Raw genomic sequence first — 24970 nt, forward strand, 5'->3', positions numbered from 1 at the left:
GCAGACATCATCATTTGCAAGACATTAGTACAGAAAAATGAGTTTATGTTATCTGTGCTCAACTTCTGCTTTTAATGCAGAATTCAATCCTGACACTGTGTCTTATTTTTGCTGCAGTTTCCCAAAGATTAGGATAAAATAATGTCTTAGAGATCCAGAATGTAAAGGGAGACCTTCCAAGAGGACAGACATGCTTCACAAAGCAGATGACATGGAGGTAGCAGCAATTACAGAGCCACACTAATGCAGTGACTATTTATCAAAACTCCAGCCACATGGGGAGCAGTGGCCATGGCTGGATTGAAAAGGCTGCAGCCAAGTCTGCGGAGGATCACTGGTCTCCAGGACAATTAAAGAAAAGGCAGAAAGCAAACAGTAGAATGAGAATCACTCTACAAAGCAGGAACTCTAAGAAGTCTTATTGTATCAATCTCTAATATTAGGCTACTTAATTTGAAATGCAATTGTACTTCTGTACCTGGCAATGAACTTTCGAATACATTACTTTAAATATGATGAGGCCTACGGTGGAAGAGAAATGTACTGCAAGGCTGAAAGGTTTGTAGCAAATGCCATTGAACACCTAAGCAGGAACAGCAGCTGTCAGATACCATGCCCAGTCAGGGACAACAGCCACAAAAGGGAAGACAGGAAAGTCAGAGTCACTATTTTTCATTGTGATACTAGAAGGAAGCTTAATTCTTAGTCAAATATACTTTAAGTTGCTGGAGCCTAAAGTAATTTTTTTAAGCTGTTTAATTATTGAATGAATCAAATGGTGGACTTTGATCAGTTCCCAGGAGGACATACTACATTGTCAACAATAAAGACATTCTGTGATTTCTCTAGTGTCAACAAACAAATCAAGGCTTGAATAAACTATTCCTTGCTCCAGTACTGTAGGTAGTTGCTCTTGTACTGTGAGGTGTTCCAGAATTTAAATATACCATAAATTTTCAAGGCATTGAGTGTGTCCAATGAGTAAATGTCCCTCATATTGAGAAGCACCCCTCCAGAGTTTAACAGTTAAAACCTCTTCATTCCAACCCACACAACCATCTTTCTGCTATGCTTCTGTCTGTTTACATGCAGATAATTATTTCAAAGATTCTCAAAGGATGTAACAAAACCCGCATTTTAATAAAGAATAAACAGAAAGTAAATATTAGTGCTCTTACTCCAAGAGTTAATAGGGCATGATCAGCCTCATAGCATCCATTTCAGCATCATCTGACAAGAAAATTGGTCAGATCTTGTGATTTCTAAGAGCTGTCTGTCTCACAAGAACTCTGCCAAGTTTCACCTCATCTTCGGAAGAGACTGGTATTGAGACTGCACACTGGGACAGGCAACATCCACAAAGAAACTAAAAGCAAGGTTTGCCTTTCCTGCAAGTAAAATGTACCACATTTTTCTTTACGAGTCAGGAAAACTTTGAGCCTTGCAGCTCAGGTGAAATGCTTAAGACGTACATGGCAGTGATTAGGTAGAAAGAAGGGCAATTTTGCTTCAGTAGGTTTGTTACAAATCAGACACACGTTTGTACAAGAAATATCATTGCTGTATCATTTAACGTGTCTGATCAACATTTTGATCCTTTTAGTTTGGCTTGTGCTGGTATCTCAGGCAAAAAAAAAAAAAAAAAAAAAAAAAAAAAAAAAAAAAAAAAAAAAAAAAAAAAAACCACAAGGCCCTTTTTATAGAGGACTGTTTTACCCCAAAGTTAAAGAACAGATATTCATTTTATAATCAGAGGAAATCCAAATGCTGCAGACAAAAGGCAGTGAACGTCTGAATCGAATAACTGTTTCAACAAACAACAACAAAAATTCCACTGTGTTGAACTGTGTTGATGGTGTTCCTGTGGATAGAAGATAAGTGGCAGTGTCCAAACATGTGGCATTTTCCTGCTGCATGAAAAAGAAGCAAGGAATTAACACTCAGCCAATAGAAATGTACTGAATGATTCATCATGCACCTCATTCGACCACCATCGACATACAAATTTCTTGTGTTATAATTTACAGTATTCTTAGCTTGTAATAGAGACTTCACTGTTTACTTTTTACATTTCTTCATGTAAATCAAGTTGCCACTATCTTCCAGGAATCCGTTCAATTTTCCAGAAGCAATGTTCATCTAATTGGGTACAGCCTAGGAGCTCATGTTTCAGGATTTGCTGGAAGTTTTATCAATGGTACAAAAAAGATTGGAAGAATTACAGGTAAAAGACTTATACCTTTAAGAAAAATGATAGTCAAGTGAATCAAGTTATGAAGACATTTGACATATTAATGTCATATCTACAATTAGCTGTTGAATAGCCATATTCAGCACAGTTCAGAAGTTTCATCTTATTGGTTTAGAAATTAGATTTAGAAAACTTAATGAAAATATTTTTTGAAAATTAGGTCTCATAGCATTTCAATCTTTGATTTTTCCTACCTCAGTCCAAATTGACATCCCGAATACGCAAGCATGGGGACTAGAAATAATACACCAAAGCCTCAAACTGCATGTTGCTTAAATTTATCTCTTATCCATTCCCAGTAACACCTTAAACTAAATTTTAGCCACCAACCTGGGATCTCTGGCCACGGTCTTGACCCAAAGTCATTCAAATACTGTTCATTGTTAGTGAGTAAATTAAAAAAATATATTAAGGAAATTGTCTGACTGTGCTTGAGCTTTCAATTGTGGGGCCATACTGCAAATTCAAAACAGTTCTCCTGTGGCAAAAATGATAGTTGTGGATTACATTTTACAAGAAGCATATAATTAGAGTATCCTTAGTAGATGCTTAAAGTAAACAAAGTTAATCCTAACTTGATTGACTAGTGACATTCTGAACCTTCTGTAATGGCTTGTAAGTGTACTAATTATGAGTGTAATGAAAATAGATTTATAATATTATTGATACACTGCACACAGTACCTCATCTAATGCACAGCGACAGCTTAAAAAACTCAAACAAAATGAAAACAGAAGTGCATTTTACAGAAGACCCACATAAGCTACATTTAATTTATCAGAGAAAACATTTTACTTTAATCAGACTTAGGAGTGAGGCAAATGCACATGGCTGTACTTTGAAGTCACAATTCTGATCTTGGATTCATTGCCACATCCCACATTCTTACACAATCAGTTCTTGTGGCAGTGCCTGCATGCCAAGAGGCTGATTTTACAAAATGTGTATTACACCAGTGTATGCACTGAAGGATTTCAGTTCCCCAGCACTGCTTGTTCAAACCTTATTAGAACATAACACCCTGAAATGGATAAGTAAAAAAACTTAGAGCACATTATTAACTGTAACAGCTATATGCATTCTTCAGCAAAAGTTTTTCAGACTTGCAACAATAAGCTCCAAAAATTGTTAGTGATAAAAGTTATTAAAGGTAATAGGAAATATATGCCTTTGGAGGACTTCCCTACTTGTTGCCTGTATTACTAGTCTTGTCTGGTTGTATCTATGCAACTATATTATTTCACAGTACCAACTGAATAGTATCAAATTTAGAAGCTTGTCCTTAAAGCTGAACGCAGCTTTAAACTAAGCACAAAGTTCTCTCCCTAAATCAATTCCCAACCAAGAAGAGCACCGTGCTAAAAAGTCCAGAAAACAAAAATCAGTAAGACTCCCTAAGTGGAGTATTATTTCTCTGAATACTGTAATAATCTGTCTTGAAGATTTTTTAAGGCGAAGAATTGTTATAAACAAAATCTAGCACATTTTGTTTAGGGCTTGTAAACAGTAAGTGGAGTTTCATAAAGTTTCAGGTCCCAAATGTTGGCTAAAAGTCAACTTTGCTGTGGGACTGGTGTCTTCCAAAGGACCTCTGAAACAACCTCTAGAGTTTGAAAGAACAAAATGACGTAAAGGTCCCTCAAGTGACACTGGCAGCAAGCACAGTTTGTCTCTGACAAACACGTCTGTCTCTGGGCCTGTGTCCTTGTGCAGGTCCCAGTTAGTGTTTGTTACAGTGCCTCTGTTTGCTTTAGGAGCAACCACCTACCCTCTGTGGAACAAGCATTATTATTGTTTCCATCAGAGAAAGACCTTGTGAAGTGCCAGGTGCTGCCTGTTTTCAGGCCGTTATCACAGACTCACAGCAGCAGAACATCCTTCTGCAGTGTATGACAATGGGATTATTTGTATTTATTGCAGGCCTTGACCCTGCCGGCCCCTTGTTTGAAGGAATGTCACCAACAGACCGTTTATCTCCAGATGATGCAAACTTTGTAGACGCAATTCACACCTTCACTAAACAGCACATGGGCCTCAGCGTTGGCATCAAGCAGCCTGTGGCTCATTTTGACTTTTATCCCAACGGAGGCACCTTCCAGCCTGGCTGTCACATCCTGCAGGTGTACAACCACATTGCAAAGTTTGGGATCACTGGTAAGAGCCAATGGCACCGAGTGGGAGGCAGTGGGGCAGCTGTACTGAGTCTCTTTGGGAAACTACGTAACTGTGGTCTCAAACAGCATCTAAATATTGTTATTATCACCCATTGTATGCAAGGTATTTTCTTGTTTAGAGATCAGTTATCTGATCTTTACATGTCTTGAGTTCATATTGGTTTTACTGACTCCAGTAAGGAATTGAGCTGCCTAGCACTCCTGAAAATGAGGCCATGAGCATCCTGCTGTCAAGCACCTCTGAATAATTTAATGGTATTTGTCTCAGCAGTAGGGGAGATGAGAAAATTTATTCTAATTAAGCCAGATTTGTCTAGTGTGCCATTAATTATTTCCAATCCAATAAAATACAGGTCTGTACTACTCACCTCCTGAGTTCACCTTCTCCCACCTCCATGTCCTTTGGCAGCACAGATGATCCTCTCTCCAGGACCTGACTGCATGTTCCAGGCTAGCATTTATCTACAGAAGCTTACTTCCAATGTACCTAAACATAAATGTATAAAGAAACTGAAAAAGGTCTTGATGTGCAGTGACAACCAGAAGTGTTTACTGAAAACCCCCAAAGAGCCCTGCTGACCCAGCACATGGCATTGTAGAAGTATTTCTCAACTATCATCACACGATGCCTAAATCTGGGCCTCACTCGTTACAAGATAAATCATGACAAATGTGAAACCAAGCATCAGCTCAAAGCTTATCAATGGAGATATAAAACAGTCCATTGTGATACATCCTATTTGCACAAAATAATTTTTGTCATTTGATGGCACTTAAAGAACAAAAAGATACTTCTCATAATAGCAGGCTTATTTAATATTTTTGTTGCATTCAATAAAATTTTTGCTCCTCTTTCCCAAGTAGTAACTGCAAGAAAAACTCAACCTAAGAGTCTGTCAGTGTAATAGGGACAAAATATGGTATTGCTGCCTAAGCATCCAACAGTGTTCAGCAATTCAGAATGAGACTGCTGTCTTTAATATGGCATGATCTTAAAGACTGCACATCAACTCAGGCTGTATTTTCTATTGACAAAACCAGCCAGAACAATGAAATCAAGGTTCATATTTACAGTCTGATACAGTCAGGCTAAAGAAGATTAAGAAGAAAATAATTTAAGTTTTTTATCATGAAAGTTCAGCCATTCTATTTTTGAATGATCCTAAAAGTAAAATTGCTATGATGTATGATTTCTGAGGCAAAACCAAGATGCAAAGGGTAGGGGAGAACAATAACATATGTTTAGAGTTTAGAGTTGGCTACAGGACTTCCCTGCAGTTGAAATGGTAAAAAGAAACAAGAACATGTCAAATTTTGTCATTACATTTTTTCAGGTATCACTCAGACTGTGAAATGTGCCCATGAGAGGTCAGTTCATTTGTTCATTGACTCTCTGCTGCACAAGGACAAGCAAAGCACAGCATACTGGTGCAACGACATCAACACTTTCAACAAAGGACTGTGCCTCAGCTGTAAGAAGAACCGGTGTAACACCCTGGGCTACAACATCAGGGAGGAAAGGCTGCCCAAAAGCAGACAACTCTTCCTGAAAACAAGAGCGCATATGCCCTTCAAAGGTTGGTAGGAATACTTTTTAGTGTCCACATTGATCACAAAGTGGAAGACTGAGCCTAAGCTTTGTGATCCTATTTATTGATTCATTAAAGCTTATAAAAAGCTGTGAGAATAATCAATTTGCTGAGATAACTGAGAATCCCAGCAGGCCATCTCGCTGCCCTTTCATCAAGATCCTGGCTCTCATGTTTCTGTGGGGAGAAGCACACTGCACTCTTGCCCCAGGAGAGCTGTGGACCGAGGGCTGGCAGATGCCCGGGGTCCTGATCTCCAGCATTTTCCTACAGCTGGACTGGGCAGGTTTATTGTAACATATGCAGGCATACAGCCAAGCCAAAAAAAGCAGCATAATTACTCTGGGAGGCCTCTAAAACATCCTGTTCTGCGTTTGCCCAAATTTTATCTGCAATTAGACTACGAAATGACATATAAATTACTACTTTTCAAACAATGGACAGACAATGGAATAGCACGGACTTTTACATGGCTGAACTGTAGCACTAAAATTAAGACAGGCACTCTGGCTTTAGCTCTACTACATTACTTTATCTACTCAGTGTGGATTTTTTTCGGCTGTATGATCCGATAATAAAGGGGCTACGGCATGACAGGGGGCGCAGGGCCTTCCTACCAGTCCCCATTGCACTCAGCCGCCAGAGCCCACTGCTGCTGTTGAGCAGACGTTCCCTTGCCACTGGAAAGGTTTACGTACATTTTAAAGTGCGAACAAGCGGGACGATGTGGCACAGTCCTCTTCCGAGGGGCGGTCAGTGCAGGGGCTCCTGGCGCCCAGCTCTCCTCACCACCTCCTTCCGCGGCCGCCATGAGGCTGAGGGGCAGCAGCGGCGCGGGCGGCCGGGCACAGACCCGGGCACACACACACGGAGGAGGCTCCCTCAGGCTGAGGGGCTGCCTGGCCTCATCCCCGGGCCCGGGCACAGCTCCGATCCCGGCCCCGGGCACAGCTCCGGACACGGCCCCGGGCACAGCTCTGATCCCATCCCCGGGCACGGCCCCGGGCACAGCCCCGGACACGGCCCCGGGCACAGCTCCGATCCCGGCCCCGGGCACAGCTCCGACCCCATCCCCGGGCACAGCTCCGATCCCGGCCCCGGGCACAGCTCCGGACACGGCCCCGGGCACAGCTCCGATCCCGGCCCCGGGCACAGCTCCGATCCCATCCCCGGGAACGGCCCCGGGCACAGCCCCGGACACGGCCCCGGGCACAGCTCCGACCCCATCCCCGGGCACAGCTCCGACCCCATCCCCGGGCACAGCTCCGACCCCATCCCCGGGCACAGCTCCGGTCCCATCCCCGGCCCCATCCCCATGCCCATCCCCGGCCCCGGCCGTCCCGCAGCGGCTGTGCCAGGCCACAGCCCCGCTCCTGCTGAGGGCTCTGCCCCTCGCCCCGGGCCCCGGGGCTGCGGAGCGCTCGCCATGTTCGTGCGGCCCGGCGCGAACCCTGAGGGGAAGAGCAGAAAGGCTGCAAAAGGCCGCCTGCAATCACACAACTTGTCTCCTCACAGAGAGTGCCCGGTTACTCAGCTGCATTAGCATAGATTTAAAACAAACAAAAAAAACCCAAACAAACAAAAACTCCAAACAAACCCCCAAACAAAACCCAACAAAAAATCAGGTACTTTTAAAATAGTTTTGGAAGTCTTCCACTAGCATAGCTGTGAAATATTCAGTGATGACTCCAGAGGGATCGCCACAGCCCTGAATGACACTCAGAGCAGCTGAACCTGCTGAATTTCTTCCTAACACTGTTTAAAATGGCTAGAAGATATTTGGGGTAGATTTAAAAACTCCAGAGGCTGTGTCTAGTTCCTGATGTTATCTTGCTCCAGCCCAGTCAGGGTCAGGTCCCCCTCAGAACCAGAACAGGATGTGTCACCTGCTGCTCCCAACCTGGGCACCGAGATGTGATCCCTGCGTTGTGCTCCTCTCTGGATACGGAGCTAGTTTCAGTTTGGGGTAAAACATCTCTGTCCCATTGGCTTTGATTTCAATTAAACATGTTGCATTTTTATGCTTAGAACTGGGTTTGTATAAAAAACCATCCTTGGCACATACGTGGATAAAAGTAACCCAGACAATGATATCCTTTCACAAAAGTTCCCAAACAAAGCAGCAACTGTGGGAAGGTGCTTACAAAGTCATCTTTGTAATGCTTAAAAAAGTTTGAAGATCATGTGAGAAGCATAAACAGAAGAAATTTGAGAAACTGAACATTACACTTCACAGTCCTCTGTGTCTTCACAAAATCTAACATTTAATTTTCAAGTTAATGACATTAGATTCTGGAGCATACATCAATCAAAACCATCAGTATGTTACTCAGACGTTAACATTTATAATAAAGCTGTGATGGGATCCTGAGTTTTTGTATGATTTTTCCTTTAAGTAAGCACCATAATCACAGCAAAACCTTAGGCTCTTTCTGATCATATACTGAAAAAATCAGTTTTTACATAGCAGGAAAACCCAGAGAAGGACAGATTGGTTATAAAAGTGATCTATAAACAACCCTCTCTGCCTTTGTTTTCATCAGGTTTGTGGCACAGAATCAGCCATTTTGTTTTCTACTGAGGGACATGTTTTCAAAAGAAAATAAATACATTGTTCACTAGCATAGGACAACTATAAAACAACAAAAGGATACAGCCATTCCAGTAAATAGTTCCAGTAAATACTTTCCAGCATGAACACTCTGAGGTGCACCAAAAAAACCAAAACAAAAAACCCCCAACAAACAAACAAACAAACAAACAGAAAACCCCCAAACTCTATCTGTGCATATGCAGAAAAAGATGATTCCATTAGGAGTATGGGGACCATTCTCAGATGTAGTGAACACTCAAGTGGGTAAAGAGGCTCTAGTCAAAAACGAGCATGCAATAATGTTCCTTCACATCTAAATCTATCATTTTTGTCTAGAAAGTTGCTGGAAGAATGACCAGATGAAGAGTTCTGGACATTCAGATGCAGCTGGCAGTATCTGTATGCACATAGTCAAAATGTATGTTGTTGGGGTTTTCTTTTTCATAATTTACAAAATACCAAACTGATGGCTTCTTAGGCATTTTTCATGCTGACAATAGTCACTTCTTACTTTTCTGAAGAGTGTTGTTCTAGAAACTCCCTAGACCTTGAAGCATTAATGACATCGTTAACAGATGTGTGTTAAGCACAACATATCATTATGCAGTCAAGGAAAGTTTGTGAGTCATCTGTTTTACAGGGCAATTTTTCCAGCTGATCAGAGAAACAGCCTGACCATGTTGCATAAGGTCTTTGATCTGTATCATACATCTCTAGTCATGCCCAGTCACAAGGATTTGCCTGGTCACTAAATAGAGGGCTTGCCAGAAATTCTGACAATTCAACTTCAGAAAAGCTGAAATATTTCCCATGAAGAAGGTTTTATCCCAAAAGACCCCCTCAACACAACAGTGATTACCTTTTTCTCCATCCTTTAAATAAAGCAACAGGGCCTCAAGTGCTAACAGCACAGCAACAACCAGAAAAAATGACAATGCTTTAATTTCAACAAATTAGTTTAAAAAATAAACTGGAATAACCATCAGCTTTCTGCTCTGAAAGGCAAAATTCTTTTGCCTAAGAAATCTATTGATTTTTTGACCATGCATTTTGCCACTTTTTGCAAATTCTTCCTTCCTACAGTGTATCACTATCAGTTCAAGATCCACATCATCAATGAAATCCTGGGCAAGCCGATAGACCCAGCTTTCACCATGTCTCTGGCAGGGACTAAGGAGGATGCTAAAAACCTGCATATCCCACTGTGAGTATTGTATCACATGTGACTCTGCATGTGACAAAAGATGCCAATCTCTAATATCATATCATGATGTGAATGAAATGGTTTAGTACAGCTAAGTGAACAAGAACTGGAAATTGTCCTCTCTTGACTCATACTCCCTGAAAGTCACAAGTTCTTACCATGATGATACAGTTTGTGCAGAAAAAAATTGTTAGAAAACAAACAGCAAATTTGGAAAATTTTCTGTGCAGTTATTTTGGTCCATCCCATGGCTAAGACAGGGAGGTGCAATCAATTAAAATACAAATGAAAAAATCAGCTGATATTAGGATAAAGGATTTTGGATATTTATCACAATGGACACTATCTGTATTAGTAAAAACAAAGGCAAGAGTGTGGGCCAGTGTTTGCTTGAGCAGGCAGAAGTTGTAACCTAGATGCTATTATGGGACACCTTTTATTTGCTGTCATTTGCTTCATCAGCTGTTCAAGCTTCTGCCACTTCTGCTTCTTTCCTAGCATGTTGTCATGTCTCATCACTTTTTTGCACCTGGAGGAAGAGCATTCTCAAGACATTAATGTTTTGTCCTGAAGAAAGAAACAGTTCTTTTTCTGGTTTTCAGCAGAAAAAAATCCTATTTTTTCACTTTAATTCATCATAATTAAGACAGCATTATTCTCATCTTGTTTTCTGTAGAGTTGAAGGTATTACTGGGAATCAAACCTACTCCTTTCTCATCACCCTGGACACTGATATCGGTGACCTCATAATGATCAAGTTGAAATGGGAAGGAACTCCAGTTTGGGAAAATATCTGGGACACATTTCAAACCATAATACCATGGACAAAAGGCACCCGCCGACCAGGACTTATAGTGAAGGCAATAAGAGTGAAAGCAGGGGAAACACAGCAAAAGTAAGTGTAATGAGAGCACTCAGTAACACCCAGGTATTTGGCACACAGGTTATCCCAGTTCAAATACAAGCTTCTGAGCCCCAGCAGTCACACCAATGAATGTTATTACCTCACTCCATAAGGACCATATGAAATTTCAATGAAACAAGATACATGCAAGGTAAATAATGATTCCAACATTAACATCGTGAAATATTCAGATTACTACTTACAAAGAATATGCCAAATCTTAATTATTTTACTTTCAATACCTACTTCCTAGAGAAACTCAGCATCACCATTCTTGAAAATACTCATTAGAAAGATCATTTACTACACAGTGCTCTCTTTGTTTTTGGTATATTTCTTTCCCCTATTTCTGGTTTTGAAACTGGATCACCAAGTCTGAGCAGCCTTGTTCTCTACATACAGAAATGCTAACAACACATTTGAAACTGCCTACTCATACAGAGAAATCTCAGCCAGAAGACAGAATAAAAAAACATGCAATGATTCTCACTGCTTTAATCCTTTGGGAAATTTTAACTGAGCACTTTAATTAAGGTTAATGAGAAAAGCACGCCTTACCTTGTAACTGAGGCTCAGTCTTAGAAGGCAATTTTTCCTTGGTACATTCCTTTACTACCACAACTGGTGCAGGCTTCCTGCAGAACAACTTATTGGCAGAGCTGCATCTCCTTAATATTGACACAAAAAACAAATTAGACAATTTAAAGAGACATTCCATAAGACAATTTCTGTGTGCTGGGGGACAGAGGAAAGATCACATTCTCCTAGGTTGAATCCTCCTAAAAATCAGTTTTGGAGGTGTTTTCCTAACCTGGCATTTGGCATGTACTCCTGCCATTAAAATAAAGGAGTTTCTCTAACATCACCAAGGTCAGTAGTGACCTTGCTGGCAAAGCAAATTAAAGCAAAGCATTCATTGCAAACCAGGGAGCTCTGTTTAGGTACAGGTTCCTGAACCTTGAGATAAAAGGTATGAAGGTGACAAGTAATTTTCCTAACTGGGAAGCTCTTATCCAGTGCAGCTGTGCCAGGAACCTGGCACAAGCCAAATACTGCTGATGTACTTTCCTTACCTAGGAAATCATTAAGTGAGGGGGGCACTTATACTGACAAAAAACAATGCTGGTATCTAATGCTCCTTGGAAGTTGTTTTTGTTTGTTTTTTTTTTTTTTTTTGCTGCAAGTGGAAGCACTTTGTGCCAAGCTTTTAGTGGACACTGATTATGTGCTGGGTTTTGTTCTTTGCAATCTGGGCAGTGACATTCAGTTATCACTGAAATGCTGCACGAATGTTTAGGGGGGGATGAAAGATTATTGGGTGGTTCTAAAAGGAGAAACAAAGGACACTCAAGGGGAAGTATTTTCTTCAAAGAAAAAGTTCTGTAGATTTCTGTCTTCTTCAGAAGACCAAACATCATGTATTGCAGAATTAGCAATTTTGGAAATTCAGTAATTAAAAAAGGTAGTAAACACGAAATGTATTTTGACTTCTCTTGTGTTTTCTCAAGCATTTGAACAGTTGACAATATTTTATCTCCAGGTATCTCTACCTCTAGATGTTTGTGGTCTTTGTACACATGATGAAAGTTCCTTTGTTAGATAATCTAATGGCAAAGACTTGAGATGTAACAGCATAAACTTAAAAAACAGTTAACGAACAGACCATTAAGAGCAATAAAATACCAGATTCCAAGATTTCTGCAGCATGTGCAGTTGCTGATGTTAGATTCCTACACAGCTGATTTTTAGCAACCAACCTCCCAGCTAAATACTAATATTCCAGCAGCCCAAATAGGGAGGGCCACCGTGGTGGTAACAGTGAGCTGGAACAATGGCAGTGCCCCAGTGACAGTAACGCCCAAGTGACTGTGAGGGTGTGCTGTGGAGAATGTGCACAGTGACACCAGGGACACAGAGGCACAGTGCACTCATTTCCCAGGAGCCGCCTGCTCCTCTCCTCCTCTGTACCTACGGGCTGGCAGGCAGATACAGCCCGTTCCTCACAAGCCTATAAAAACAGAAAGATGCCTTCCTGTCAAAGACAGGATGAAGAACTGGCTAAAGAATGGGAGATTATCACATTATGCTTTCTAACCAACATTATTATGCTCACATGCTGTCTTTTCTTTCCAGATACACATTTTGCCCCCAGAGCATTGACAACATTCACCTCCATCCATCCCAAGTGAAGACATTTGTGAGGTGTGAAGATCGCTTCCAGAGACAAAACAGAAAATGAGCAAGAACACAAAAAGACAGCTCCTCACCACAATATTCAAAATATGATATGTCTAGTAAAATGTTTTAAAAATTCACAGCTGCATCAAATATCCTAGCAGTTTCAGAGATGGTTAAAAAAAATACATTAAGATATTTAGTTTTCATCATCTGACAGTAAGCTGAAATATGCTCTTTGTTCATCTAGGAGCATACTTTGAAAATGATCTGTGAGCAGCTTCATCAAGGCAACTGTCAATTTTCAACTGTTTAAAATCTAAAAAAAAAATCTGCTCACCAGAAATAAAAATATTATTTGACAAAATCATTGTCATAAGCCTGTGAAAAACTTAATTTTGTTGGATTTAAGGGAAAAAAGAAACTTTGTTTTCCAGGCAATACTTTAAAACATTAATAGCTATGACTATCAGTTAAAATTTTGCTAAATTATTTCTTAATGAAGGGAGAACTAAATAGTTCATAAAAGAAAGTAAGGCCAAATAGATATAAAAATATAAAATGCTTGAGCTCTAATAACCATATGAAAACCCCAATAATAGTATCATCTAAAAATTGTATAATTAACCTTATTCTCTTTGAAAATGCTTTGCTATTTAACTATTTTAATTAGAGAACTGATTTAAATTACTAGCAATTTAATTATTTGAATGATGCTTAGTAAAATACACAAAATTCTAGCACAACTAAGTTCAGTTAATTTTTGCATTTAAATCATTTGTTTGTTCAGGTGAGAGATTTTTAGATTCTAAATCTCTGTATACCAGATTTTGGCATTACTTGAAACTGCCAGAATAAATGAAAATGGTTAAACCTTCAAACAGCTTCAGAGCATAAAAATAAACTTTGTAAGGTCAAACATATAGAATTCCCTTGTTTCCTATGTCTCAATATAAACAACAAAAAGGAACATTATTGCCTCAGATTGTTTTTATTCTACGGTTTGTGTGTACTGAAACAGAAATCATATATATATATGTATTCATTTGTCACTTTAATGCTAAGCACAAAATCATTAAAATTAAGGTTTCTTGAACTCTGAATTTTGAATGTAATTTGTGTTAAATGTTCTCTAAGTGGTAAAAAAAACGTGCAAAAAAAGTGCTAAAACCTGAAGCAAGGAAGTGCTAAGACCTGAAGCAAAGCATAACACCAAGATACTGCAAGGAATTTTGAATCCAAATAGCCAGATGTTATCAGGAGTAACGTGGGATTTATTTAGATAGCCCAACAAATGAACAAGCTGAGCAGATCCTGCAAGTGGTGAACAGTGATGAGATGTTGAATGCAGGCATCTCTGCCAACCATTCAGAATATTAACTTTATTTACAAGCTCTTTTCAATAGCTACCATCCCTTTAAACGAACAGGAGTACTCAGTTCAGAATCAGAAAGGCTCACAAACCACAGTGGGAACTGAGGCATACTTAGATCTCAAATGAGAACTGTTTGCCATCCTGAGGTTTACATTCCAGAAGCTGTTCCAATATTTAAAATGGCTCCTAGGAGTATCATCTTGATTAGATAAATATTTATCTATTTAAATACAAAGTCCATGCAAAAGAATCCTTAGTTCCTCACTGAAAACAAAGATTTCTGCTTTGAAAGATTTTGTTCAATGAAGCTAACTGGTTTTTTAAACACAAAAGTATTTCCACCTTCTGTGTCAAAAATTACAGTTTAAGTGAATGATTCTATACTTCAGGTTGCTATCTCAAATATTTAAATTTCGCAACACAATTGTTTTTTGAGAGCTCTGTAATATGTTCTGTGTTTGTGTAAGAATCAATTGGTTAAGTACAACTGAGTCAAATCAGGAGCATTCACAGAAGGAAATTTCAGCCACAGTATCTGAGAGTTAGGTAAGCACCAAGGCCCTTTGTTGGGCTGATTTTTTACATTTGCAGTAGCTATAATCCTCTGGAGACACTCAATTACTGCAAACCCAATGACAGCATTTTTAGGGGCATGAAGTTACAATGGACCATGTCCTGCAGAATGACAGGCAGGAACAAATAACAATGTGGCCATTTTAGTTTTCCAAAGCACAATGGAAAATGAGAGTAAACAGAAAGAGAAGTACATGTGGCTAACTCAAATTAGGCATCTCTCTAGATGGTTTCTGGAATTGAATTGTTGCTTCTGCAAAAAGCTAAAGATCTGCCACTTAACCCTGAAAAAGAAGTTTCTTTTTCTATAAAATACTTATCTGTTTAGAAAATAATTTAATGCTGTCACTGAAATTGCATTTACATCAGTTATCACCAACTTTCTAAGCTATGAATTTTGTAAGCTTCCTGAACAAAATCCTACCCCTACTCCTCAAAAGCAGCTTTTTTCGTAAGATATTGAAAGATGACAGAGCAAGAGACAAAGGCTAAAATGAATTAGGCTGTACTCCTCCAGTAAAGAAACTGCACTCTTACAAATATTTCAGACATCAAAACTGGCATTTCTTGCAAATTACTATCACTTACTTGGTAAGAAGGCTGATAAAGGGATTTAAATTTCAGGAGAAACAGGCATTACTTCAGGAAAAACAGGTGGAAGAAGGGTCAGAGGTATCTACATTGAAACTCAAGAAATGGGGATAACTGCAGTTTGATGACTTCTACTGGCTTTTTGTGAAAAAACATTCTCCAGTTCTCAACTAAGAGAAGCCAGTATATCCTCAGCCAAGACAATTTGAAAGGTTTTAAAAAGTCAAGAGGAAAATGAAAAGAACATTCAGTACTTGACCCCTTGTGGATATGAAAATATTTCTTCTGATGCCATTTTTCACAAATCATATACCCAAACAAATTCTGTCCCTGTTTTGACAGCCATTACACTGATTTCTAATATAAAAGTGGAATAAAGCCCAAGCTGTAATATATTCAGTCTCACCATGCCTGAACATAAACCTGAAGTCATACCTACAATTTCAAGTGCCTATAGTGATGCCTTACTCTGTGCTCATTGCATGTCTCCTGTCTCACTCCAAACCTGGAAGCCACCGGGTGCTCACTGCTGTCACAGCAGGCACAGCTCACAGTGACAGGATGGCTGCTGTCCTTTTCACCACCTCTCTGTAATAATGAACCTCCAATATTCACAAATAAAAACCTCTTCCTTCCTTTTTGCGTTTTCCTTGAAAGAAATATTGGAACACTAATTAAAACCCAAATTACATCAACGGTATGGTATAAAGTTTCATTGCTTAAGAGGACTTTGTCATGCTCACACCATTCTGACTATGCTGTATATGCTTCTACATGAGGTAAATTTATATATTTAATCATTAAACTATTAAAAATGCAGGATTAATAAATTAATAAGGTACAAATAAGATTATGCCAAATTTTAGTTAAAAAAAATTATGTATTGATTTGTTTCATTTATATTTTAAAATATACTTGAAGCTTGTATTTAAGCTGCTTAGGCATTATTCCACCTCTCTGGTCTGTGTTCCTACACAGAGATTTAAACACGGCCACCACCACCTCTATGAGGATTTGCAGAAGGGCTCTGCTCCAAGGGATTTTCTTTTAATGCCCTTTGCACAGACAGTGCTATTTAGCTACAGGGAGAAGCACTTCTATAAAAAGTCCTGGGGGTGGTGAGGGGAGCATTGTGAGGAAGGAACTCTGAGTATCCTTTGATAACATCAAAGTCCACCCTGCTCACTTCAGGAAACAGATGTCCAAGCAGGCCACTCTCAACAAACAGCCCTAAGAATGGAAGACTCACTGGCAGGGCCTGGCTTTAAAAAGCAGTCTTATCACTTAAATCAACCATGCAACACACATAGAAACCCAGAGATCCACCTCAGCAGTTTTAAAACACCTTGCAAAAAGCACATTTACTCCTTCTCTGATCTCAACCATCAATTGTGTATTCAGAGTACTGCACATTAATTCCAACATTCCTCTCCAAATAGATTTCCAAAGTACCCATCAGCTGATGCCAGGCTTGAACATCCCACCAGAAACTAGTTTTCATTTGGAAGGTAAGAAAAGTTTTATTCCTGTGATCATGTAAGTAATCAAATTAATTTCAAATTAATTTCATGGCTTTCCCTAGACAGGTCACACGAACACATTTATTCCTGTATGTAACTGCAGGACGTTAAAATTGAGAGGGGCACTTTGACAGAGATAGTACAACTACAATTTGGTGTGACAGTAAAAGCCAAAAATCAAGCAAAGAGGAATCTGTGTATTCCTCTTTGCTTTCAGGGCTCAACAAGTAAATGGATCTTCAGAAGATGATTTCATCAAGTCTATTTATTAATGCATTTCAAGTTTCAAAAAACCTTACATATCTTTGCACAAGACTTTATTTTTTGCATTTTTTAGTAAAAATTTCCAAAGTGAACAAAAAAGAGACTGTATAAAACACAGTGGACATGAAATCGACAGTAGTACTTCTGTTTCATTGTCTTGAACTTCCTTTCGGCTTTACCACATCTTGACTTGCAGTGGAGAGTTCAGTGCACATTTCTGTTTTCAAAAAACATTTAACTTAGACTCAAAATAAAATAGGGCAGCATTTTTTCTGCCAAAATCCTACCACAGGATAACATTACAGGCAAAAAATTTACATGTTCCAAAGTCTACCACACTCAAGAAGTTACTAAGAACTCTTGCTGAATAAAAGTCACCATTTTAGAAATGCAAACCCACTTCCAATCTTTGCACAGTCTTAAAACAAATGTATTTAAAATGACTTAAAAGCAACTACATACACTTCTAACTAGTTAAGATCATTTAGAATTATTTATATAGTCTATTGGACTTGGGGTTTCATGTATAAAATTTGTCTCTAAACCATGTACAAAAGCTGTATTTTGAAAAAGTTACCACATACTGTACAAGTTTACAAGGAAGAGATCCCATTATATTCTGTAACATTTTTGGCCTTGCTGGCTTGCGTCACATTATGAGAATGATTGTGTAAACCTTATACTCTTAAAAAACAAAACAAAACAAAACAAAACAATAAACCAAACAAAGGAAGCCTGTCCAACCCTTAGTAAATTTTCTCCTAAGCAAAGCCAGGAAAATTATAGCCATTTGCATCTCTAATTAGCTCGGTGCTTTTGGAAAACAAGCAATAAATACATCACAAGCTTAAACATTTTGTAATGCCCCCTTTCATCTCCTGCATAGCAGTAAGCACCTTAAGACATCTTTTATTTAATCTTCAAAAATGCCAATTATTTACATTCGTAATAAAAATTCTGGAATGGGACATTGTGCTGTTGAACTTCACTACTGGTATAAATGTGGGAAAATTGGTAGTCCTAACTACAGTTTTAACTCTGCCTCGGTAGCCAGGCAAATCACTCTACTTTAGTGGTTATCAATCAACAGTATCATGCTGAAAAGTTATCCAAACACCTGATAAATTAAAAAAGAGAATCAAAACCTACAGCTTTTCTTTCTTTCCATATCCCTTAGAACATGAACTTGATTACCAAACTGTAAGACTATCTGAACAGCCCAAATAAAGTGGTTGCAATTTTTAAAACAAGTTGAATAACAGGCAGAATTTTCTAATAAAGCATGGAAATATTTTATCTAACTATTCATTATCTCACTGAATAATCAGACAAATTAAAAATATTTATGCTGAGCTACAAGGAAGACACTTATAATAAAACATTTTTGAAACATTCTGACATTTGCAAAGTTTGCAGAACACCTGTTAAATCTCTCTAAGACCATCCAGGCTTGTATGCTGTGTCTTAGCAGCTGTCGGATAAAGATGAAATGAGTGCTTGAAACAACTTTGCTAACGATAAAAAAGTGTGATTGGATTCAAAATTGCTGTGTAAAGCATCACAGGACCCTTGACCACTACACACCATCATCCTCTGTTATCCTGAGTATGTCAATTAAACAGTAATTTCTTCATTAATAGCGGAAAAGTTTTATAATACAAAGAAACATCCATATTGCAATTCTCTTGTTTACAATTGCACACAAGTACGGGTGTACGTTAGAAATACATGTCTGCATATAACAATGTATATACATCGACAGGTAATGTCTCCAATGCTGAGGTGGTCTAGCTTCCTAGCCTTGTCTGGCATTGAAAAATAAATCTTTTTCTCAATTCTTGAGTAGAAGTTTTACTACAGCCATATTTGCCTGCAAGTGAAGAAAATGCAGCAATGAAGAGCACAGAAGGGGGAAAGAATCATGATATGCTAGAACTTTGTGCCACTAAATTAAAAATATTCAAGAAAAACACTTCTCTTCTTTTTGAGCTGGAAGATTCTCTCATTAAAAATTAATCACTTCCACTTGTTTCGAGGGCATATCATGCTTTTTTTTTTTCCTCTTCAATTTTTGAGAGTTAAGACTGGGGACAATGACTTATTAGGTTTTCTTTGGAGTGAGTTTTCCCATTGTAGGCACTAGGAAGAACCAAGGCAAAAAGCTGCAGTCAGCGTCTCATATGTCCCATCTGATAACTCTCTCGGGGCCTTTGCCGCTGTGGGGGCTGAGTGGTTTGTGGTGGTCTCCTCCTTTTTAAAGTGCCTGTTTCAAAGAAAAGCAGCCATTATTAAAATTATTTTTAAAAACTCAAGTTATTTCCAGAAGAGTTGCCCTGGCCATGCAAATGAAATACAACTGTTTTTCTGGAAGGCTTTGGATTCAGACCTGCAAAGTTTGAACTGAATGATTAAGTGCATGGAGGACATACAGAATACATCCAGTATCTCAACAGTACTTCCCCTAAACAGGCCAATTCTTACAAAATGCAGCATGGAATAGGAAATAAAAGGAACTCTGATGCTGGAAAAAGTCTTCAAAGCTTTCTTTTGATATGAATGTTATGTTATGGGAAATTAAGACAATAATTAGATTTCATGAACTGCCTCACTGGCATCAACTCCATTTGTAGTTTCACAGTGCCAGACTAAGAACTGTAGGTTGAAACATCTGAAATTTCTCTTTAGAACGAAACAACTGAAAACTTTTCTCTATAATTTGCTGGAGTACTCACCTGGAAGTGGTTTATGAGGAGGCAACTTTGGATTACTGCTTGGAGTATGAACACTGCATATCTTAATGAAGCCAGCCATTAACATGATCAATGCAATTCCCATAAGCAACACTGCCCACCAGTAAGCCTAAAAAACAAAACCACAACAACAAAAAGATTGTGTGGGGGCTGGCACACATGCACAAGAGACAGAGGACACTGAATATGGCTTTTCACTGCGTTTTAGAAGTCATCAAAAAGCTTTCTGAAACATGTTCAAGAACACATGACCTAACATTTGAAAGAAATGTCACCGAAGTTCTTCCACAGAAAAGCCCCAATACTTCCATTCTAGCATCGGAAGGATACTTCACTGAAGATACACTCCAGCAGAGCTGTATAAGCCTAAAACAATCACCAGCTTACACAAAATTGTCTATGCAGCTCTCCAAGCGTGATTGACTCTAATTCTTCTTCCAGTATATTATTATTACTGAAGTGTCATCTAGCACAATAAAAATGATGAATGCTAAAGACTAAAATACTTAGTTCCTTAAAAAAAGTCAGAGCATTCAAATATGAAGAGTCAAAACATGGAGAAACAGTAAATTAAAAATGTGAATGAGTAGAGGTATTAACAGATCCTATTTATTTGTATTTATTTGCTTGTTTCCATTCTCTCCAATCTAGCAAACTTATTTGTTGCACACAGGGTGCTTATAGAAAATCTAGTAAAACAAGGGCTAATTATACTTTGAAGAATGCTGAAGCACTCTGCTTATCAACACTTATCAACTCTGAATCTTGATTACCAAGAACATTTCATTATTAGAACTTGTAATATAAAAATGCACTTACCACAATCCATTCAGCAATATTTTCATATAGTTCTGGATTAAAAATTGCTTTCTTTAATCTAGCTAGAGGGCCATCAGCATCTACTAGCCGACACCTCATGAACACATCACAGTAGCCTTTGAAATCATTACAGGGAGATCCAGGTTGCAAAGTAATGGTTTCAAGATGAAAGTATTCCTGCCATCGGCTCGAGCCTGTGCTTGCACAAGTAGATGGGTCCACTGAAAAGCGAATACAGATTAATCAAACCATTGTTGTATTAAAACATCTGGGCACAAATACCCACCCTAGTGTTTAACTGCTCAAAATGCTTTTCTATTAATCTGGAAAAATGAAGAATATATTGTTTCTTCTCCACACAGTACAATGCAATGTCTGTCTGAAACCATGTTTGAACAAAATGCTCAAAGGTAACAAAACTCAAGTACAAACACCATGAGCTGGTTCCTCCGACCCCTCCTGCTCGATTTACACTCGATTTACACTTATATTCCGATAAATCTTACTTTTTTTCATGCAGCAGACATGGCACAGTTCTTTGTCATCCTTGCCATCTGAACTAGCACATGTACACTCCTCCAAGCCGTGCTTCTCACAGATAGAGCCAGCACATTGCTGTGGGAGACAAAAACCACAGCAACACAAAAATCAATTCCACTTTTAAGCACACCGACATTAGGAAAGATATTAAAAATTAATATCTGAAAGCATAATTATAGGTCTAAAGGTGCTTATCAATAAAAGCAACTGCTTAAATTTTTTTCCAGAGCTTATAAAAAAATTTACTGTTATTTAATGTCAGTATTTTGGTATATTTTCTAGTTTTTAAAAGGTGATTTACCCTATTTTATTTTTTAACACAGTATCTTCTTTTATAACCTGAGAGTACCCTGCAAAACACCCACAGCACCACAGTTCACACTGAAACATGACTACTGAAAATCATGGTTAGAAAAATAAATCTAACGCATGTATACACAATATTTCTCTTGGAAAATAATAAAAATTAATGGCAGAAAAGATTCTGCATTTAATTTCACTGTGCGAGAATCCTTCAAACTCCAAGTTTAGTGTATTTATAATTTTGTTTCAAAATCAGTAACTATATAAAGGTCATTCTTCTATCTTTAAGATGGATATAAATTAGCTGAAAAATATTACAAGTAGTACTTGATTAAAGTCCTAGACTGTTGAAAACAAACTTACAGTAACACAAATTACATACAGGTCTTTAAGAGGATGGTTTTTGCTTGTGTGTGCTTCCAAGTAAACAGAGATCAATTTATAAGAGACTTCCCATCAATATTTCATAGCAACTGCCATGTTCTCTTTAACACAGGAAGCTAATGGCAGTTCAGAACCATTCTAATCCATATGCTTGAACATCAGTGTGTATGTACATGTTTGGAGAAACTGTGTGTTTCCAGTAAACTAAATTCATCCTCTATTGGCAGTATATCCAGCTTTCTAAAGGAACAGAATTATTGACCAAGACTGAAGTGAAAAGGTAGCGCTCAAAAATAAAACACTTTCATAATCCTGATTTTTACAAAAAACTTGAAATGTGACTTTCTCAGACAGTTTGGGACAGCTACCTTGGGATTTGTTACCTACTTCTTAATCCTTGGTGTACTTCCACTGTTATTTTGACTAACAACAACAACTGAAACATCTATACAGAAAGAGACTGAGCTTACTGTGCAGTAAATACAGAAACCATATCAATTCACAATACAGTGCCCTGCAATCAACATTAGCAGTTACATAAGACTGTAAAAACCATACCCCCTTTATGCAAACTTGGGTGTTCCTGTTGCACACTGTGAAGTTCTCTTTGGGTTCAGATATTGGGCAGAGAGCACTGACACCATTACACATCCCTTCCTTCGCACAGTCAGAGTCATTCCGGCACTTATCTGTCCTCGATTTGAAATCACACTGGGCAGTGCAACACGGGCCTTGGCTGGGGCTGGAAACAAACACAAATTGTGGATGCCAACAAAAGGCACGAGCCATCCCAAACTATTCACCCTGAAACCTACTCAAGCACTCAACCAACTTATGATTTCTGCTAATCAAAATGTGACTTGAAAATAATTTTTACCATAGCATAATTATGCTTACGTACTTTTCACTTATTGTATAAAGCATTTAAAACAAAATCAGTACTTTCATAAAAATGCAGGTAAGCAGATTCAGATTCTGAAATCCCCACTGAAGTTCCCACTAAATGCTCAAAATTTTATAAATTGTAATGTAACACACAGGAACAATACCTGCAGTTTTTGCCTGGCCTTAACTTGCATTTTTTATCTTCTGGTTGGTTTGCATCATAACAGCAGTCATCTTTACACTGATCACTGTATCCACAATCACACTGTTCTCCTTGTTCAACCAGTCCATTACCACAGATGGGCTGCCCAGACTCTGAAAAATGCCAGTATATTTATGTATGAAGCAGTACAAAGAATATGCAAATACTTATAAACCTTAACAAGCATCCAGCTAATCACGACTGAAAGGGCCTGCTCAAGCTGGACTTCAGACTAGGGCTCAAGTCAACTTGCAGTACTGCTTGACACCCAGCTTAGTCATTCTCACAAGTCATAGAGTTTTAAGCCTCTGAGTAAAAGGTTTTGGCTGCTAAGAGTGGCACTGTAAGAACAAGCTTTCTGCTCAGTCTCCCAGTGAGCTGCATCCTTTCCTGCACCCCTTTAACAATCAGAGGACCTTGAGGGAAAGGCTGATGGCACTGGGGTGAACCAAAACCCAAATCTACCGAGTAGATGTGCAAACCCATGTCAGCACAAGCTCACACATCAGACTCCAGAAAGAAAAACTCATGCAAAATTCTTTTTTTCATGTCTAAATAGGATTCCCTGCAGTTTAATATGTGCTCCTTACCTCTAGCCATTTCACAATGAGCATGACTGAAGCCAGTCTGACCCTGTTTGTTAACTCCCTCCCACCAGGCATTTACAAAGACAGAGAAGAGCCTCCCCCAGCCATCTCTGCTCCACACTGAACAGGCCCTCTTGGACTCTCCAATTATGTCAGATGCTCCAGTCCCTTAACAATGCTTGTGGCCCTTGGCTGGACTCATTCCAGTATGTCCTGCTGTTTCTGTGCTGGCCAGTCCAGAACCTGACACAGGACTGGACATCTCAAATTCAATTCTTTACTTGCAGAATCTTTCCATAAATTTTAAAAATCAAGATAAATTAAAAAAAAATCATTAAGCATTACAGTAATAGCTTAGCTATTCTGCTTTCAGGAGGATTAAATACATACCAACAAAACAATTGTTTCTCTTTTTCTCAAGAACTTGGCTGATATTTCGAATGCTACAGATAGAGAACTTGTTGTTGTTAAGTTTGTCCCCAGATGTAGCTCTTGCATACATGATATAATTGCCATTTTCCTTCTGTCCCAAGTTCTTGGACTCTCCAGGAGTGCACTCCATTCCAGAATCATGCTGCAAAACAAGTATTTTACAACTAACTCAATCATGGCAGGTGTAGAAGTAACCGGGATTTGGTCGCCTTAACAGAGAAAAAAAGCCCAAAAAACCCCCACGATATTACACTCTCAGGTTCTTTGCCATACAAAAACTATATGTAAACCCAAGGTGTGATTTTGGGTTCTCTTTGTTCTGTTGTTGTTTTTGTTTCTCTCAAGACAACAGCAGCAACTATCTAATTTCTTAAGTTTCATCTTATTTGCATTCTTGGTAATTTAACCCCAAGTGCATGTCCCAGGATGAATACTGACTCGGAAAAGCTGCCACCTCCTAAAAAGGGTGGCTTTATGATCACAAAAGGGTAATCAGCATCCTGTGGAATAAAAGCAGGGGGAGTTAATAGAAGCCACAGTCCATTCTTCTTGTTTGCTTTGAGGGAGGTACAAAGAGAACTTCAGAACAGAGCAAGAGTCAGTCAGCCAGTGACTACATCTACAATATCCAGTGTGAGGAATGAAATACATCACACACTGGCAAAACAAAAAGCCTCATGCTTTCAAGCTTGCCACAAACAAGGTGCATCCCTAAATGTCTGTCAAACAGGTCTGCTCAAAAACATTCTTCTAGGTATCCTAATTCACTCCACTATCTTCTTACATAAATTTGTAGGTATAAAACACCTACACATTCAGCATGTGAGCCACTTCCTGAATAAAGTGTCATCTTAA

General features: G+C 38.8%; 2 protein-coding genes across 3 annotated transcripts in view; one reads left to right on the top strand and one right to left on the bottom strand.

Annotated features, from left to right (window-relative positions):
- Positions 1 to 13986, top strand: part of LIPC (lipase C, hepatic type) — a 54474-nt gene extending 40488 nt beyond the window's left edge. Inside the window, exons 5-10 of the mRNA XM_066328540.1 lie at positions 2107 to 2224; positions 4172 to 4405; positions 5760 to 6002; positions 9691 to 9811; positions 10488 to 10706; positions 12849 to 13986. Of these exons, the coding sequence (XP_066184637.1) occupies positions 2107 to 2224; positions 4172 to 4405; positions 5760 to 6002; positions 9691 to 9811; positions 10488 to 10706; positions 12849 to 12954 (1041 nt within the window). The 3' untranslated portion in view covers positions 12955 to 13986. The remainder of the gene's footprint in view (positions 1 to 2106; positions 2225 to 4171; positions 4406 to 5759; positions 6003 to 9690; positions 9812 to 10487; positions 10707 to 12848) is intronic.
- Positions 13987 to 17196: 3210 nt separating this feature from the next.
- The window catches only part of ADAM10 (ADAM metallopeptidase domain 10), a 41720-nt gene continuing 33946 nt past the window's right edge, over positions 17197 to 24970 (bottom strand). For both annotated transcript variants that reach the window (XM_066328536.1, XM_066328537.1), the window contains exons 10-16: positions 24074 to 24257; positions 23059 to 23209; positions 22568 to 22751; positions 21289 to 21397; positions 20783 to 21003; positions 19946 to 20072; positions 17197 to 19476 (exon numbers count right to left, since the gene is read on the bottom strand). In XM_066328536.1, coding sequence (XP_066184633.1) covers positions 19382 to 19476; positions 19946 to 20072; positions 20783 to 21003; positions 21289 to 21397; positions 22568 to 22751; positions 23059 to 23209; positions 24074 to 24257 — 1071 coding nt within the window. In that variant the 3' untranslated portion in view covers positions 17197 to 19381. The remainder of the gene's footprint in view (positions 19477 to 19945; positions 20073 to 20782; positions 21004 to 21288; positions 21398 to 22567; positions 22752 to 23058; positions 23210 to 24073; positions 24258 to 24970) is intronic.

The sequence above is a fragment of the Sylvia atricapilla genome, chromosome 13 (assembly GCF_009819655.1).
Source record: "Sylvia atricapilla isolate bSylAtr1 chromosome 13, bSylAtr1.pri, whole genome shotgun sequence".
In the NCBI taxonomy this organism is placed as follows: domain Eukaryota; kingdom Metazoa; phylum Chordata; class Aves; order Passeriformes; family Sylviidae; genus Sylvia; species Sylvia atricapilla.